This window comes from Podarcis melisellensis (assembly GCF_964234715.1).
Source record: "Podarcis melisellensis genome assembly, chromosome: 12".
NCBI lineage: Eukaryota > Metazoa > Chordata > Lepidosauria > Squamata > Lacertidae > Podarcis > Podarcis melisellensis.
This window is the reverse complement of record NC_138544.1, coordinates 51,160,979-51,180,307: the sequence shown is the minus strand read 5'-3', so window position 1 is coordinate 51,180,307 and position 19,329 is coordinate 51,160,979. Positions and strand designations below refer to the sequence as shown.

At 47.2% G+C, this 19,329-nt stretch overlaps 1 protein-coding gene and 1 long non-coding RNA gene across 11 annotated transcripts in view; one reads left to right on the top strand and one right to left on the bottom strand.

Annotated features, from left to right (window-relative positions):
• The window catches only part of LOC309353405, a 157,457-nt gene extending 150,066 nt beyond the window's left edge, over positions 1 to 7,391 (bottom strand). Inside the window, exon 1 of the long non-coding RNA XR_014161809.1 lies at positions 7,044 to 7,391. This is a non-coding gene — a long non-coding RNA (uncharacterized lncRNA). The remainder of the gene's footprint in view (positions 1 to 7,043) is intronic.
• Positions 1 to 19,329, top strand: part of LOC309381042 (sodium channel protein type 5 subunit alpha-like) — a 215,660-nt gene that overhangs the window by 115,237 nt on the left and 81,094 nt on the right. For all 10 annotated transcript variants that reach the window (XM_081931409.1, XM_081931407.1, XM_081931408.1 and 7 more), the window contains one exon: positions 11,222 to 11,686. In XM_081931409.1, coding sequence (XP_081787535.1) covers positions 11,222 to 11,686 — 465 coding nt within the window. The remainder of the gene's footprint in view (positions 1 to 11,221; positions 11,687 to 19,329) is intronic.

Below are 19,329 nucleotides of genomic sequence, written 5' to 3'. Positions count from 1 at the left end.
CCGCCTCCAGAACCAGCTGGGGCATGAGCCTGAAGGGTCCTCACCTGTGCTGGATCCTCAGGTGCAGGCACCAGCTGAGTCTGCTCTGGCTCCTGGGGTGATGGAGGACCCATTGCTTGCAGGTGCTCCACTCTCAGCCCCGTCAGAGGAAGCTGAGGTTGCCTCTAGCTCCGGTAACCCTCCTGCCTCTCCTGAGCTGCGGAGGCTCAGGGCAGAGAGGTGGAGGGAACTAAGTTCCTGCAGGAGGAGTGCTCGCCTCCAGGCCAGGAGAGGCAAGTCACCTGTGGACCGGGGCCGCCCTGTGCCTCGGGGCAGATAAAAGCCAGTCAGCCCCAGTCCCAAGTTGCGGGAGCTATGTTGCTGCTAGCCTGTTCCTGCCTGCACCCTGACCTGCTCTTCTGCCAGAGTTCCTGACCCCACCCGACTCCCTGCCTTGGACCCAGCTACAGCATTGACGGACAGCCTCCATACCGCACCATCAACCTTGGACTGGACTCGGGGTCTCGCCTCTCGGTTAGCCCCCAGGACCAGCACAGGCAGTGAAGCAACATGGCTGAAGAGGGACCACCGCTACTGTAGTTCCCCTTTAATGATGCCACATTCCATTGCAGTTTCTCAACATACACCTGAGTGGTGCTATATCAACTCTGGAACCCTGTGGGCAGTGATAGAGGCTGCCTGGTCAAAAGGTGGGCACCTGCTCAAGCTGAAGGTCCACTCAACCACCAGAGGTTTCTATGCCAGTGGCCTCCTCAAAGCTGCAGCCTGTTCTGGGCACAGCACAAGACCCAATGCTTCTCCCAAGCCCTCTATCAGTAACACAGATGTACTTAGTAGCTTTGCACTGGGATTTGGAGAAGATCTGCAGGGGAAGGAGTCTCTCTGTGCAAAGGAGAGAAGTGTCTGCCCCAAGCACTTGGGAACTCAGAGGAGAAGTAATTGGTGGCAGTCACATAACAGGTAACCAGTAGGCAAGCTTTTTATGGCTGTTGTTAGCCATGCTGGGCTCTCTAGGAAGGAGGGCAGGATACTGAAATAAAACGGCAGTAATACTTGTGAATCTCTGCCAAAAACAAGGGGGTCCACTCCTTGTTGCTTGCCTGGAATAGTGGCTTGTGGGCTGTGGTTTACTGTTGTGGTTAGGCACTGTCCTATTCTCAAATCCTTTTCCTTCTACTTTCTGGCTTTTCTTTCTGCTCGGCTATAAGGCTCACCGCCGGCTGCTTGAAGTTGTGAACTTTCCGTCGTTCCAGCATCAGCAGCATAGGATGTCAAAAGCATGGGATTATGACTTCAGCACGGGATAAAGGAGGAAGTGGGCTGGGAGGGATGGAATAAGCCTCTTAGCCCAGCACAAATAGCTGAAATAACCCAAAAGGGAACAATATAGCAGATAACTGGTCATGTAAATTGCTTTTGGGAGGAGTGTGTCCTTTTATAAACTTTACTCTGGGTTTGACAATATTACAAAAGAGCGAGGAAATATACCCCTGTTACAAGGAATGATTCTCTGTTGGCACAGAGGAGATGGATTAGATAGCAGAGTCTCTGGCTTCCTCTTGCAGCTGTAAGATTGCTGATTCAATGAAATTGCCTTTCAGTACTATCTCCGTTTGCAGCCTCTTTGGCTTCAGCATTTCAGGAATGAATTGATTCAGTGTTTCGCCATTCCAGAAATTAGAGAGCCATAGTAGTGTTCTCACAAGGACCTTATCTAGCATATTTGCCAGGGCTGTGTCTACATTTGTACCCGAACACACACAATTTCTGCAACATGGAAGCCAGAATTCTGCACTGCGGAATGTCCAGGTTCTGTGATTGGAATAAATTATGCAAATGTCTGTCTCCTGGAATCTGATCTGTTTGTGCTGGGCATAGGCAAAGCACAGGTGGCCCTGCTGGTTGAAGCTATCCCAGTCCCACTAAGTCTATCAATTTTAGTAAACAAGGCCAGATACTCAATATGTTGACATAAAGACTAGAAGGTTTGCTTGCCATCCACTTTCTGGCTATCAGTTCTGCTGGCCCAAGTGCAGAGTAGCTGTAGCTCAGTGACAGATCAATTCCTAGTACCTGTATCTAAAGCAGGGATAGGCAAGGAGGTGCCCTCTAGCCATTTTTGGACTCCCAACTCACATCAGCCCCGGCCAACATGGTCAGTGGCAAAGGATGATGGGAGTCAGAGTCCAACAGCATCTAGAGGACACTACCTTCGCTACCTGGAGCTACAGGGCCATGCAGCAGGTGATGGGGAAGACTTCCATCCAAAACAGAGGAGACAATAGTAGGGACATAACCTGACCTGGTCCTCAGGCAGCTGCAGAGAGCCTGCTAGTGTTTGCTCAGGGTTGGGTCCACACACAGACAGAGGGCTCAGTCTTTATCTTTGAATTTCCCACAAAACTTCAAAGCAATATACACATACAACACATTTAGAGCAATCAACCCCTCATGTCACCAGAGCATGGATGACTGTGACCAGGCTGTCTCTGTCCAGGGGAGACTGCCTGTCAGCTTGCCAGCCTAAGCAGGTGAAAGGCACTTCTTGCCGCAGGGGTTAACTAACCCTACAATAATACAGCTGAATCCTGTGCCCCCAAGCAACAAACATCTTCCTCTGGGGCAGGAGTTGTTAGCCTTTGGCCCTTCAAATGTTATTGTACCGCAGCTCCCATCGTCTTCGACCATTTTCCCAGAAGAGTTGATGTCCCACAGTCCTGCTTTAAGAGAGCAGTGCAACCTCATCTAGTACCAGCGGAGCAAAGTCTCTCTGATCAGAAGAACCGCAGAGCCCCTCTCTTCTCAGGACTGAGTTTTCTTTATTTTTACCAGTCCACATCCATCCCTTTGAGTCCCCCAGGCTGATGCTAGAAAGGCAAAGTGTAAACGTTTTCAATAAATCAACAAATAATAAAACACACCTTCAGATTTTGAGGGCACAGCCCCAGCGCTCTTTAAAAAACATGCTGCTGCATTTCACTCTCACCCCGTGAGCCTCCCTGAGCCAGGAAAATCCATTTTCTTGATGACACGCCTCTCAAACCTACAAGAGGATTTTCTGCCTTGAGCGACCCCAAGCAAGGTGTTGAGTGAATGCTGTCAACACTGGGTATAACCTCTATGATTTCTGAAAGACAGGGGCCTCTTAGCAGGAAGGGGAGGGGGGAACAGGAGAGTGGGTTTGTGCATTGTTTGGTGTTGTAGTCGAGAGAGAACCTTTGTTTGAATGTAGATTTACGTTCTCTGCCGGCAAACTGCAGTAAAGGAAATGGGGAGCAAAAAACAAAATGCACGGCGATGGAAGGGTGTGGATTCAGATTTGAAATGCATGGTTGTACAAATAATGGTAGTAACCACAGCAACCGAGAGGTTGCATCTGCTCTGATTTGACAATGTAATTCAGGTGACAGGGCTTCTCCCCCTGCAAACTCAGGTTGTTGAACAGCGCAGGGTTCAGATCACAAATGGGAAAGTGTGATGCCTTGTTATCGTGGTGGACATTGATGGACAGGAGCAGCTCTGGGTATCTCCTCTTTGTGCATTTCTTCCTGAGAGATGTCAAAGGAGCCTGGAAGGGAGAAATGGCTTAATAGCTTGCCTTTTCTTCCATCCTGGAACTCAAGGCAACATAGAGGTCTCCCATCCAAGTACTGACCAGAACCAGACCTGCTTAGCTTCAGCAGGCTGGTAGGCGTAGGTGCCTTCAGACTGCACCGTGGAATCTATCATCCTCGGACACAACTTTGGCCAGGCTTTATTCACCTGGTGCCCTCTAGTTTTGCACTACCGTTCCCATCAGCCGCAACCCGCCAGCACAGCTGATGAGAGTAGTGGTCCCAAACATCTGGAGGACACTGGGTTGGTGAGCGCTGGCCTATTAATTTTGTGGCCATCCAGCAACCTTCCGGGAAATTAAATCTATTTACTCTGGGTTGATTCCAAAGTAGACCTGTGCATATCCACCTGCTTCTGGTTTCTGCTATGTCAGTAGCACCACGGGAAACCCAGTGCCAATCCATTTCACAAGAACAGCAGCGTCCAAAGAGCACGGAAGGTAGCGCAGCATCTGAGCGCAGGAGCTAATTCATCACGAGGCATCCCTGTATTGGAAACACAGATGCAAGCGCGCCCTGGGTATTGTTAAAGATCGTTCACAGTAGGAGCAGCAGAAGAGACAATATAAGCAAAGAGATAGCAAGCAAATGGGCATTGCATATAAAATGGTTTGATCTGTCTAAACACTAGACTTCATGACTCCGAGGCAGGCTGTTCAGAAAGAAAAAAAAGCAGCAGCAAACAATGATAACTGATGTTTACTTTATTCTGGTTAAAAGCATGGACTTCTAAGTATGCTGCATCTGTGTGTGTGTGTGTGTGTGTGTGTGTGTGTGTGTGTGTTATAAAAGGTCTATAAGAGAACGCAAATAGCCTATGATAAATGATACCTAGAATGAAAAAGTACTCTCTGTGGAAGAGTGCAGGTGTGCCAGGATAAAGTTACGCAGCTATGAAAAAGGGAACACTTAAAAGACTTAAATAAGGAACATGGCGGAAAGAGATTTAGAGGTCCTCTGTGCCTAACTAGGTACCTGGGTGAAGGGGGTCACCTGCTTAAAATTGAGTGCAGATGAACTGAGTGGTTGCCTCCAGCTAGATAAATGAATAGCTCTAAAAGGCTGCTGGGAGCCATAAGTGACCTTGAAGTCTGCTGTCCGTGCTCACAGCAGCATTTAGTGCAAGCATGAGAAACCTGTGGCCCACGAGATGTTGTTGGTGTTGGACATTACTGCAGTCAAACCAACAATTCATGTTTTGCCAGATAGGCACATGAAGGGGCTAAGGCTTACAGAGTTCTCCTGTAAAATTTGCTAGAGAGAACTCTGTGAGATCACTTCCTTTGCCTTGGCAGGAAGCTGTAACACTCCATACATACATCCTTCCTTGGTAGCCTCGTCTTTCTTCATTATGCTTCCAAGCTGACCACATTTGCATATCTTTTTGAACTTAGATTTTGTATTTTCACAACTTAGATACTTGTTATAAACCTGCCTCCATGTTTGCTGCTGTAACTGCTGCTTCGAGACTTAGATTATGCAAGTAAACATTGCTTTCATTTCTTCCCAAAGCAATATGTGTGTGGTGGTTGATTTTAAAGGGGAGAAAAGGGGCAATACCAGGAAAACCCACTCCACATTAAAGCATCCTGGATTATTGTTTCTAGAATGTTAAATCAACCGTTGCTTCCAAGTTTAAGCAATACTGTAATAACTAAACCTCTCCTAGTGTCTAAATCCATTCCTTGGATTCCAGCTCCTACTAGCATGGCTAGCGGTCAGAGATTATGAGAGCTCTAGGGTGATAATAATAATAATAATAATAATAATAATAATAATAATAATAATAATTTATTTTTACCCCACCCATCTGGCTGGGCTTCCCCAGCCACTCTGGGTGGCTTCCACAAAGACAAAAAATACACTAATATGTCATACATTAAAAACTTCCCTGATGTCTTCTGAATGTCAGGTAGTTGTTTATCTCTTTGACATCTGACGGGAGGGCATTCCACAGGGTGGGTGCCACTACTGAGAAGACCCTCTGCCTGGTTCCCTGTATCTTTGCTTCTTGCAAATAGGGAACCACCAGAAGGCCCTCGGCGCTGGACCTCAGTGTCTGGGCAGAACGATGGGGGTGGAGACGCTCCTTTAGGTATACTGGGCCGAGGCCATTTAGGGTAGATGCACACCATACATTTAAAGCACACCGAGCACACATTTAAAACACATGACTTCCCCCCAAAGAATCCTGAGAACTGTAATTTGGTAAGGGTGCCTTGAATTGTAGCTCTGTGGGAAGAAAACTACACTTCCCAGGATTCTTTGGGGGAAGTGATGTGCTTTCAATGTGCATTCATTGTGCTTTAAATTTATGGTGCGAATCTGCCCCTAGGGAAAGATCTGGATGGCTGCAGCCAGTGATTACTGCCTTATCCTCCATGTTTGTTATGAGACAAAGATCTCTGAGAAAAAGTAACACCAATTCCCCTACCAAAATTGATAGGACTGTCACTGTCACCCTGTTCTCACCCAAAAAAAAAATAGGTTCTGGTAATTGCTATCAGTGGATGTAGTACTGTGATTTAGGCTTTTTGGAATATGGATGCATTTACCACAAAAGGATCCTCTCTCAAAAGTTGCGGACGTTTGTGGTTTGTTTTTTTTAGCTTTACCTGTTGGTGAACTTTCAGTGTAGAAAGTTCGGGGGTTCCTGGCTTTTCTTCAGAGATGGTTGAAATTCAAGTATAACTTTCTTCCCACCCTCCTCTGTAAGAAAGAGGCGACTTCATTTGGTTCTTCCCCCTCCCTCTCCATGCCATAAAGCTGCTGTGCCTCCCCTGTTCCTTTTCCTTACAGAATGCACTTGGCATGGCAGAACCTGAAAATGTGGGAACTTGAATTCCTGGGGTGGAACGGAGCCAGTCACTTGTGTTGTGTTCCACATTATGCATGTATTAGGTGGCTGCTCACTCTTGTACTCGTAATGCCATCCCTGCTGTGAAGCCATTCTACACCGAACACGAAATTTACAGGGATTGAAAAGGTCACTTTACTATTGTGAAATTAGCTTTTTCCGTGCCCCCGTTTTGGATTATGCTTCGGCCCCATTCATTGAATTCAAGCAGCTGTCTGTTCAGTTCGGAGGCCGACGGAGGTTATTTCGGCCGGACAATGGGATATGTGCCATTGATGCCAAAATGCATTCATGCTAATCATGGTGATTACGGTGAGTGCCTGATGGATTAATAATGACAGGATACTTCAGATCGAGTGGTAGCGGTGTAATTAAGGTCGTGCTGGCTTGCAGGAGTTCTTAGGCACGGATTTTCGTAATTAAACCGAAAGAGACCAAGAAATGCCAGGAACAGCAGTCTTCTGTTCTACAGGCATGGAATGCCACATGGAATTTGGTATCCAGACACCTAAGGATCTCTGCTTTCGTAGACTTCATGGTTCAGGGAATACCTGCAAATATATTGTCCATACCTTAAAAGGTAAAGGGACCCCTGACCATTAGGTCCAGTCGTGACTGACTCTGGGGTTGCGGCGCTCATCTCGCTTTATTGGCCGAGGGAGCTGGCGTACAGCTTCCGGGTCATGTGGCCAGCATGACTAAGCCACTTCTGGTGAACCAGAGCAGCGCACGGAAACGCCGTTTACCTTCCTGCCAGAGTGGTACATATTTATATACTTGCACTTGAGGTGCTTTCGAACTGCTAGGTTGGCAGGAGCAGGGACCGAGCAATGGGAGCTCACCCCATCGCGGGGATTCGAACCGCCGACCTTCTGATCGGCAAGTCCTAGGCTCTGTGGTTTAATCCACAGCGCCACCCATGTCCCCATCCATACCTTGGTCACCTCCAAAGTGGACAGTTGTCACACACTCAACATGGGGATGCTTTTGAGGACTGTTTAGAAACTCTAGCTCAATCTCCCTCAACCAGGAGCCCTCCAGATGTTGAGGACCATGGTGGTGCTGGCTAGGGATGATGAGAGCTGTAGTCAAAAAACATCTGGAGGGCACCAGGTTGGGGAAGGCTGCTGTAGCTGGTTTAGAATGTTGCGAGCCAGTGACTGTGACTAACCGCAAGGACCATATTATTTAATATTATTTATTTATTATATTTGTTAGTCTCTTGTCCAAGGCAACTGAAAGCAATTTACAGCCTTATTACACCTATTCTGGAAGAACTGCCCTGGGCCACCCCTGGCAATTCCAGGTGCTGATGTTTAAAGTCCTAAATATGATTTGATGTCCCAGTCCAGCCCTCAGGGAATTCCCCTCCAGGTGGAGACCTTCTTATGCACCACAGATGCTAGCTTCCACATGAACCAAGGCAAAAGGAAAGGACTCTTTCTGGCAATCTCTCAATTAGCAGACACACAGAACAGTGGCTTGCAACAAATTAGGCACAGCTGACATAAAAAAGATAATTGTGGTATACTTTTAAAGCTCTATTTTTCTGCCAGTGGAACATAGAAAAGTGCCTTGGTCCATCAAGCTCGCTATCATTGACACTGACTGTTAGCAGCTCTTTGGGATTTTAGATGGGAAATTTTCTACAGCCCTCAATAGGTGCTCTGAATAGATAAGTAAATGCTCTCCATAGATATTCTTTTAGCATAATCCAGTGTGTGCCTGCTCAGAATAAAGTCAAATTGTATTCAGTGGAACTATCAGCCAGGGAAAGGTGTATAGCAGGGTTCCCAAAATGGCTGGTGGACGACAAGTGGTCCATGAGCTTCATTCAGGTGGATTTTTGGTAGAAGACAGGAGATGGCATCGCATATTCATAGCTGTTTTTAATTGTGTTTTTATTGCTACTTTTATTTCTTATATTGTATTTTATTGTCTTACAGTATGAATTCTGCAGGATACAGTATTGCTATGAGTTTGTGGGTGCCTTGACTCCCCTAAGTTCCTGGGTGCCAGATCCTCCCCTAAGTTACTAGAGTTTAATCACTGTTTAGACTATTAAAATGGGCTGCCAGATGCTTGAAAAAACAAAAGGGACCCCTGACCATTAGGTCCAGTCGCGGACGACTCTGGGGTTGCGGCACTCATCTCGCTTTATTGGCCGAGGGAGCCGGTGTACAGCTTCTGGGTCATGTGGCCAGCATGACAAACCTGCTTCTGGAGAACCAGAGCAGCGCACAGAACGGAGGAATTCCCCTCCGGGTGGAGACCTTCTTATGCACCACAGTTGCTTGCTTCCACATGAACAAAGGCAAAAGGAAAGGACTCTGTCTAGCAATCTCTCAATTAGCAGACACACAGAACAGACGGAGTGGTACCTATTTATCTACTTGCACTTTGACGTGCTTTTGAACTGCTAGGTTGGCAGGAGCAGGAACCGAGGAACGGGAGCTCATCCCATCACGGGGTTTTGAACCGCCGACCTTCTGATCGGCAAGTCCTAGGCTCTGTGGTTTAACCCAGAGCACCACCCGTATCCCTGCCAGATGCTTAGCAAGGTGTTAAAATACAGGCCAAACCAGTTTCTGGTTCAGGAAATCACCAGGGAGAAGAGCCATTATGGAGAACAAAAGGCAAGGTGATGAGCCATTAAGAAGGCAAAGTCTGTGCCAGTCAGCAAAGGGTAGGCCCCATCTCCGGGTTAGTTGGCAGGACAAATGCCAGAGCTGGAAGGAGAGTAATTGTTTAGGATTGCAGTTCGCAGGGATGTGAGCTAAGAGACAAAAAAATGGCAGTCTGCAAACGCAGCAAGCTGAAGCAGAGAGTCAGGAAGCCATGGCAGATTTCCGTTTGGATCCAAGGCCACAGCCATGGGAGAAGCAAGGCCCTCTTGGAGTGTTAATGCTGTGAGACCCTCCATCAGAGGTTCAGGTTATATATGTGTGTAAATAAACTGTATCTTGGAGATTGCAGTGGCTTGCAGCAGTACATAGGAAATAAAAGAAGCAACAGAAATGCAATTAAATGTCATACAACATGTGGTACAGTGCAATGCAATTACTACAACAGGCAGAAAAATCATTAAGTGGTCCATCAAGACCTTCAGAAATTTTCCAGTGGTCTCTGCGGGGTGGGGGGGGTGGAGTATAGGATTTCAGCATTGTAGAATTTTGCTTTCCTGCAACTTTGTCTTCTGCTGTTTGGGTGTCTTTGGAGAGTCAGGTTTCATCCCTGTAATGGTTCTAGGGGTTGCTCGTGCGTAAGTTGCTGCCACTCCTGGCTAGGTTGCCTGGTTGAACCCTTTCTGTCTGGACAGCCTCTCACCCATGGCTGTCTCAATCGCTGACAGAATCCGTCAGTGGGCGTTTCTTGAACTTCTTCCAGCAAAGAAGTTCTTTAATGCCAAGTCTCCTCCTACTATCCCTGCGCGGAAGTCTGCTGCGCAGGGAGGGTGTGGGCAGCGGAGGACCCGTGCTCTCCCCCCTGGTCTCCGGTGAAGAGTCCTGGAGCCTCCTCTCCGATTCCCCCATCTGCCCCCCCTTCACCCCTGGTGTTACGCTGATTTCCTTCCCCAGCGGTTGAGCTTCCTCTCTCCCTGCTGGGCCCCTCTCCAGCATCGCTCTGGAGCCTTGCCTCCCCCTCTGGCTCCGATGGCAGTTCCCTGACATCCCCTTGCCAATTTTCATCTGAATTTTCTTCTAACAGTTGGTTGGAAGGCTGAATCAAGAGCCTGAATCAGAAGCTGATACCCTCTTTTTCCTCCAGCCAATGGCGAGTGGAAGTTTAAGGTGGCGTTTCCGCCTGCTAGTTGAGAAGGAAGTTAGGGCCACCTCTGACAGCTTGGACAAGGGGGTGGAACAAAGCTGATGGTCTCCCTTCCCCAATCTCTAGTTAGACCCGTGATCAATCTGATCACTTCTATGGAAGGAAGTAATGAAACTTCAGCTAGGGACACAGTTGAGGCATGTGTGGCTGCTGGTGGTGGAATTCCCCAGATCCAGTGACTTCAGTGTTAAGGGGAAATGTCTTCCCAGCTATGGTCTGCCGTAGGGAGTTTTTGATGCTATAGTAGGGGAGATGGGCTCTGCTTCTCAAGATGTGTGAAAAGAACAAGGGGGCATTCTGGAAGTCCCTCCCATCTGGCCTCTCTTGATCTAAGACCTTTACACTGAAAATCCAATAGATCCGAAATAACTCATTCCAGATAACTGCACATGCATTCATGTCATGAGATATAAATATAACAAAAACAAAATGCATTTTGCCCGCCTTCCCCCTGCTCTTTTCTTTTAAATCACCTAATTTTGGAGGCACTTCTATTAACTCTGCAAATTAAGAATGAGCACAGTGCGAAAGGAGGAATATTATTGCAGTGGTCGAAGGCATTCTCTCCTCGCCATATGTCAGGGTTCCCCTTAAAGTAGGTCATTCAATTCCCAAAATGAATGAAGCTTGGGCAGGTTTTCCCTTCTCCTGTGTGAGCAAATGAGTGTTGGTGAGGTGTGTATGTATTCTGTGTGCTGTGATAAAATCTGGGCTTGCAGCATGGAGGGTGGGGCTCAGGAAGCCTGTCCCAAGCTGTGACTACAACTCCCATCATCCCTAGTAATCAGGCTCAGTGGTCAGGGGTGATGGGAATTTTAGTCCAACAACGCCCGGAGGCCCAGGTCTAAGAAACACTGTGTCTACCACTTGAGCTATGGCCATTTCCCAAACAAAATGATTGACACCCTTCCTTTCCTTTCAGGTGTTGAACCTGTTCCTTGCCTTGCTGTTGAGCTCCTTCAGTGCCGATAACCTTTCTGCTCCAGATGAAGACGGGGAGATGAATAACCTGCAGCTCGCCTTTGCGCGCATCAACAGGGGGCTCAATTACGCCAAACGTGCCATGTGGGATTTCTGTTGCAGCGTCCTCAGGCAGCCGAAGGCGACGGCTGAAAAAAAAGCCATGATGAAGCTTGCGGCTCAGAACCCAGCCGTCGTCCACAACTGCGTCAACAACCACACGGGCATGGAGTTTGGCAAGGAAGAGGACCACCAGAAGGAGAACCACACCGCTAGCGACGGGGTTGAGGGAAACCGGGAGAAGCAGCAGGTGGACCACAACGATGACTTCATGACCAACCCAAACTTGTCCATCTGTGTCCCCATTGCTCCGGGAGAGTCTGACATTGAAGATGATGAGCAGAGCACATTTACGGAAACGGACCAGGTAAGCTGCTCATCCTTCAGTAATTCTTTGATGTGGTGAACAACTTTTGGGGGCTTGGAGGCAGTGTGGTAGACCCTGCTATTGTAGCACATCCTATGTGGCTTCCCACGCTGTGGGGTGGAGGTTTTCTCTTGTCTTCTTAGCTCTGTTGCTAGCAGTGGGGCAGCACTGGCAGAAGAGGCTGCAATTTGATCCTTAATCTATGGTAGCCTCGCAAGCCCAGGCCTACGCCAGAAGTGGCACCCAAACTGCAGGTTGGACATCCATGGGTACGGCCATAGCATCTCCCTTGGCTTGGCTTGGCATTATAGTATATTTGAAGTATATTTGAAGATATATTATAGCTGGATATAATTTTTAAGGCCAACTCCTCTTTGTATATTACTGGCCTTGCGCCTCCTGGTCACAACAGGGATGTTTGTGTATATTGAAATGGAGCCGAATAATGTGTTGGAGCTTTTTGGTATGCAGAGAGTTCAGTGTATGGCTCGTGAATTTGGCTAAAGAGTAGACTTTGCATGTTTCAGTTGCACGCACAGAGAGATGCTTGTAGAGTAAGAAAATAATGGTGTTTATTATAGGAAACACATAACTCAGATAGAAAAAGTTTCTTGTTTTAAGCTAGCTAGCTAATTTGGAGAAGGGAAAGGCAGCTATGCTTCTTCCTTTGTTTCTAGAGGATAGAGCCAAGGTCCCAGAGAGAGCTGTGAGGAGGAGGAGGTTGCAAACTGGATGAAACCTAGGATGTATTAGTCTAACTGTAAAGGCATAGGGAGGTCAGCAAAGAGACTGAAGGTCTAGGAATCTAGAGGTCCCTGGGTCTATCTGTTTTAATTCTGTGCAAACTCCTCTCAGCAAGCTTCCAACAATTTCTGTGGCCTACAAGGACATATCACTACACCCCTGGCTTAATTTTAGCTCTCATTCCCTCTCCCTAGGGTATCATGGGAACTGTAGTTCTGTGAGGGATCTAGGGATCCCAAGCAGAAAATTCTCAGTATCCGCATGAAACTACAATACATAGGATTCTTTAGATAAAGCCATGGCAGTAAAAAGCACACAAAACTGGTGCAGCTTTGTAGAATAGATGTTTTCCAAACGTCATTTCTGCCTGCGTTGTGGTTTCCTTCAAAGCCTTGGCAAAGTAGAGATGGGCTTTTATTCAGGCTTTGGAGTTTCGAGTGGGGAGAATGTCATAGTGTGACTCAGTTTCTTATACCCTGTGAATGCTTTTATGTTTGAAAGTGATTACTATAAAAATGGCTGTCGATAATTCAAGTTATAAAATGGAAGAGAGCCTCTTTGTAAGAAGGTTGTAAAGTTTCTTGGTTCGATCCCAAGGCCTCAGTATTGTGTATCTCTTTCTGAGGAATCCCAGGGACTGAAATGTTACTTCGGGGTGATGTGTAGGGAAAGGGGGCAGCATGTTTCATTGGAAGACAAGGCAGTAAATGAGTTCCTTATCTTGTCTCCTTTTTTGACATTTTAATGTGCTTTTGATGTCTTTGGGGCAGTCGGATAGGGTTTTTATCTTGTGCACCCACTGAAGTGGGTGTTTTCATGGCATTCCCATTTTTCATATAGAGATTGTGTGTGTGTGTGTGTGTGTGTGTGTGTGTGTGTGTGAGAGAGAGAGAGAGAGAGAGAGAGAGAGAGAGAGAGAGAGAGAGAGAGAGAGAGAGAGAGACTGAATGTGTGTGAAACATTGCCAGTTGTGAGCGCGTAAAAGACTGAGGAGAGGACACCGGAAGACTCCCTTGTCTAACACTTTTTCTCAGGCCTTAGGGTCATGGTTGTGGGAAATTTTGAATTGATCAACGACTGAAAGGGCTAGCAGCATTTGGTCTGCTCACAAACTCCTGTCGGAACCAAAACTCTCTGGTCAAGACCTGTTTCCTCCAGCAACGGAAGCTTTTATGGAGCCCTCGGCATATTGTGCCCTCTTCACACCTTTTCTTCTGCTAGGAAGTGTCTGGCTGTGCCGCATAATAAAGGGAAGCAAAACTCCTGTTCCATTTCCCCCACACTTTCCCATTTCCCATCAAATTTCCTTCCTCTTCTCCAGCTGCGGCCATTCAACCCTATGCATAGGGGAAAGCGGATGAGGGGTACAACAGAATGATGAGATGGGGAAGGGGTTCTCACTGAGAAGCCTGTAGGGTCTGGAATCAATGTGCAGGTCATCAGCTGCTTAGCCCAAGGATTTTCAATTCTTTTGTTTTCCTTTTTTAAATTCTTCATATTTGGGGGTCATCTCCAACAGGACCTTTGCGTACTGCAGGGAAGAGAGCACCTTCGGGTCCTTGCACAGTTTCCACATAGCAGTGACCCAAGAGATCTAACTAGGTGCCCTGTATGAACTATTCACATTAGGCAGGTCCCCTTGCTGTATTGTTTTAGGCACCGGCTGAAAACTTTAAAAAAACAAACCAGCAAGCCTATCCCAGCATATAATTTAGTTACTATTTTCCGTCTGTCTGTCTCTCTGTGAATTGTTTTGAGGGTTTAGGCTGCGTTTTATCTTCAGTGTTGTCCTGTGCATCAGTTAGAAATCTCTGTAAGCAGTTAATAAATCTTTCCAGCAAAATAAATGATAAACTGAGAGTGCCAAACAAACGCCAGAAAGTCACAAATGATGCTTGGCTTCTATTCCGTTTATGATCCTTTCCACCACAGAGCCTCCACTGAACTTGTCCATCTGGGTCCCATTGCAGGGAACCTCTGATGAATCCAAGGGAGTACAGTTTGAAGACTGCTATCCTAAATTCTACAGTAATGGAGTACCATAAATTATGCAGCTTTGGGCTTGATTTCTTACAGCTTGCAATCCACACAGATTCAAAGGCCCTTGATCAAATCCTTTATCTGGGTTCAAACTGGAGTCCATTTCCTCCTCCACCCAGTCTTTGTGAAGAACATTCCAAAAGCTGTGCATATCTAATTATTATTCCTCTTGAAGGACTTATTCCATCTGGAGGAATAATTAAGCAAATGTGCATAATTTAGACCTAGATTCACAAAGATAGGCAGGGCAATACTGATGTTTTCAGTGCTGCACCAGTGGGGTTTTTGTTGACCTTATTTCTCCATCCCTTAAGCAAATGTTGCTGCGACCTTACAAGTCCTCATCTGAGTGGTTCCTCCCCATTTTCACGCTGTGCCTCCAAATATTTAGTTAGTGGTGACGGCTTGATGATGTCGCAGATGCAGTCTGCAATCAGGTTCATTGAAGAATGAGATCAGTTGGGTTGATATCTTTCCTAAGCATGTTGAGGCCACCTGATAGAAAAGCCTTGCAAATAAGTTTGGAAATGTTTCCAACCCTGGAAATATTTCACTTGAATACTTGACTACCCACACCTGTAATCAGTGTGGTATAGTGGTTAAGAGCGGTGGACTCGTAATCTGGTGAACCAGGTTTGCGTCTCCGCTCCTGCTGGGTGACCTTGGGCCAGTCACACTTCTCTGAAGTCTCTCAGCCCCACTCATCTCACAGAGTGTTTGTTGTGGGGGAGGAAGGGAAAGAAGAATGTTAGCCGCTTTGAGACTCCTTCGGGTAGTGATAAAGCAGGATATCAAATCCAAACTCTTCTTCTGTATTAACCACTTTTGACCTAGAAGTTGCCGGCTCACGTAAGTGGTTTTTAACAGTCTCCATCCACAGAATGTCCTCCCACGAGGACAGCATTGCTGGATCAGTACAAAGGTCCATCTTGTTCACTATAAGAGCAACTGCAACTGGGTGGGGTGCCAGCTTTGCATGCAATAATTCATAGAATTGTAGAGTTGGAAGGTCATCCATCCTAAGCCCTGCAGTGTAGGAATATTTTGCCCAACATGAGACTTGAACCCACAATCCTGAGATTAAGTGTCTCGTGCTTTACTCACTGAGCTATCCCAGTTCCACAGCATCCATCTCCACCATCTCCAGGTAGAGCTGGGGTGGGGACCCTGTCTGAAGCTCAGGAGGACCACTGTCCATCATCTGATAATCCCCTACTGTTAATGATTTCTTCCCTTTCTAACATCCTCCACCACCACCTCCTTTCCCTCAGAATAGCTACTGCAAGAGACCCTTTGCCAAGGGAAGCCCAGTGGCTTTGCAAAGGATGGTTGTGTTTGCCTCATCTAACTAATATTCCTGATCAGACAGAATCCACATGCCTGAGGAGCTGGCTTGCATCTCAACTATTTTCTTTTAAACACTTCTTTTTTTAAGTTGGTTCCGGGAGTTGGAGCATGTTGTCTGGGTAAAGAAAGCTCATTCTTTCCGCTCATCAGTTGTCCCAAGCTCATTGATTGTTGGCCAATGCACGTTTTCTGTACGGCATTAATTAATTCTTCCCAACCTTCAGCAGTTGGTTTTCTCGGTAGTTCTGCGTCTGTCTGATCAAAGAAACGAATCTTAGTTCTTGATTGCTCGTGCTTGATTAACTTTGTTTGTTTTTGTATGGCTCCATTAGCAGATTTACTTGTGTTTAGTTCCTGGCAGTGGGAAGGGGCAGGCGCAGAGCCATCTCACAGAACTGCAGGAGGAGAAAGAAGTGTTATCAGAACAGAGAGAGCAGGAAGTGTTTGTTTGTTTGTTTGTTTTTGTTTGTTTGCTGAAAGTATTTACCTTCTGCTCCATTAGTCTGAAGACTTTCAGAGCAGCCTACAATAAGTCCTTCTTAAAAAGCATAAAACAAAAACTGTTTTCAAAACAGCCACAGCAGTGCTCTGTCCAATGCAGCGGAAACAGGGCTCTAGATTAAAACAAACCTGAAAGGTGACAGAAAAAAGACTGGGTTAGATGAAAAGGTCCTTTCAGCTGCCACCGCCACAACAAATAGATGCTAGGCAAGTTTCCTTGGGGAGGGCATTTCAGAACAGAAGGAGCCCCGGTGGAAAATGTCCTTTCCTGGGTTCCTTACTTCAAAGGCAGGAGAATGCAGAGCAGGCCATCTTAGGATGATCTTAATGTCCAGGCATATTTGCGTGGGAGACGCTGGTTCTGCAGTTACCCAGGTTTTCAGCTGTTCAGCACGTAAAAGGAAAGAACTGTCATTTGGGAGAGTGCTTGGAAACAGGCTGGTATCCAGGGTAACTGTTTCAAACCTTCATGATGTGCTCCTTTCCAATAGGGCTCCCTGGCCCTATTAGAATGGTAAAGGTAAAGGGAGCCCTGACCATGAGGTCCAGACGTGACCGACTCTGGGGTTGCGGCGCTCATCTCGCTTTATTGGCCGAGGGAGCCGGCATACAGCTTCCGGGTCATGTGGCCAGCATGAATAATCTGCTTCTGGCGAACCAGAGCAGCACACGGAAACGCCGTTCACCTTCCCGCCGGAGCGGTAACTATTTATCTACTTGCACTTTGATGTGCTTTCAAACTGCTAGGTTTGCAGGAGCAGGGACCGAGCAACGGGAGCTCACCCCGTCACGGGGTTTCAAACCACCGACCTTCTGATCAGCAAGTCCTAGGCTCTGTGGAAGGTGCCATGTATTGTAGTAGCTGACGTTTTGGGCTAGTCTTCAAGGGCAGCTCCTCTTGCAATGCATCACAGTAGCCCCACGTTACTGGAGCACAGGTAACTGTGGGAATGCTATCTCTATCTAGAAGAGGATACAGATAACTTGCCAACCTTAACTGGTGGAAAATGCTCCAGGCCATGGGAAGCCCCATACACGTCTCCAAATTTTGTGATACAGGTTCACTTATTTTCAAAGATTTCAGCCTGATGGCAACATGCCAGTGGCAGGACCATCTGGCTGGGTTTCCCGAGCCACTCTGGGCAGCTTCCAACAAAACACTAAAATACAATAACCTATTAAACATTAAAAGCTTCCCTAAACAGGGCTGCCTTCAGATGTCTTCTAAAAGTCTGGTAGTTGTTTTTCTCTTTGACATCTGGTGGGAGGGCGTTCCACAGGGCGGGTGCCACTACCGAGAAGGCCCTCTGCCTGGTTCCCTGTAACTTGGCTTCTCGCAGTGAGGGAACCGCCAGAAGGCCCTTGGCACAGGACCTCAGTGTCTGGGCAGAACAATGGGGGTGGAGATGCTCCTTCAGGTATACTGGACTGAGGCCGTTTAGGGCTTTAAAGGTCAGCACCAACACTTTGAATTGTGCTCGGAAACGTACTGGGAGCCAGTGTAGGTCTTTCAAGACCGGTGTTATATGGTCTCGGCGGCTGCTCCCAGTCACCAGTCTAGCTGCCACATTCTGGATTAGTTGTAGTTTCCGGGTCACCTTCAAAGGTAGCCCCACGTAGAGCGCATTGCAATAGTCCAAGTGGGAGATAACCAGAGCATGCACCACTCTGGCAAGACAGTCTTCCATGCAAACACCAGAGAATTCTAGACACCCAGTTCTCGCCATTCCCCAAGCAAGAGGCAGTGCCACACTTCAAGGGTATGTTCCAGCTAAAGGAGGGTGTGGAGCAGGGCCATTGAAATGAGTGGCATGGGAATTGAAAGTCCTGAGGGCCAGACAGAGAGATTTGGAGGGCCACATGTGTCCCTCTGGGCCCGGGGTTCCCCACCCTCTCCTAGGAGGCTATGTCTCTGCCGGCCTCCAGAGTGACTCCAGGAAAACTAGTTTGGGGGAGCAAATGGCTGCCAAAGGCCACAATTAGGGGAGCGGAGATTTTGGTATACACATTAAAACACAAGTGTGATGTGACTGAGATCTGGGATGAGCGAATGGGGCAGCAGGACAGCTTTGGGGAGGGAATGTCCTCTTGCCCATTGCTACCCCCTGGAGTTGTCCTCGCCCTGCTCCCTTTGCTAGGTTTGCCTCCTCCATTTGTTTCTTAGTCTGTTTCCCAGACCTGCCTTGCTGTATCATGAATTGCCCTCAAGTGCCCCATCTGACCCACAAAGCCCCCCGCCACCCACCTGGCTCCTAGGAGGCTGGGCCTCTACCCGAGAATACCAGAGAGCAGAAAAAGCAGAGATCGCTTTCAAAGAAAAGGCAAAGACAGCATGGGAATACAGTACGATCAAATGTTGATATAAAAAATCCTTATAGTCAGTCAATCTACCTATAATCTATTCAGCTGATATTTAGCCTTCACAAGATGACAACTGCACTGGCTCTCTGCATCACTTCCCTCTGTGGGTTGAATTTGCTGTCGTTCACCCAAGAAACACGGCAAAGGCAGCAGATGGGTCAGTGTTCCTTAATGAATATCCGTGTCTGACATCCATCACAGGGGAACCCACCATTCTGCCCCCAGATTTTTCCCTTGGGGGGATTCCTGTAATGAAGTAGATTTGTCTTGGGAGTCGCTGCTGATATAAATCAGGCAAAAGGAACTCGGATACGTGTGACGGCAAGTCCAGAGCAAAAGCACCATTCCCTCCACACGCACAGGAACCCATCTCATAACAAGGCCGCTTGCCAATGCGATTAACCTATTGGGCTGGGAGAGAAGTCGGAATGTTGACATACTGATTTCTGCATTTCCCCAAAGTGCAGTTAACGTAATGGATCCAATACCAAAGTCCACTGAAGAGCCGAGCAGTCAGTGAAAAGCGTGGGGCCTTGCATGATTCAGCTTTGTGTAGGATCACTTGAGGCGACTGATTAAAGCAGTTATTGTATTCGTTTCTTACTATGTTATGCATGATTGTGTTTTCATTTTTTAAAGTGCCCTGTGAT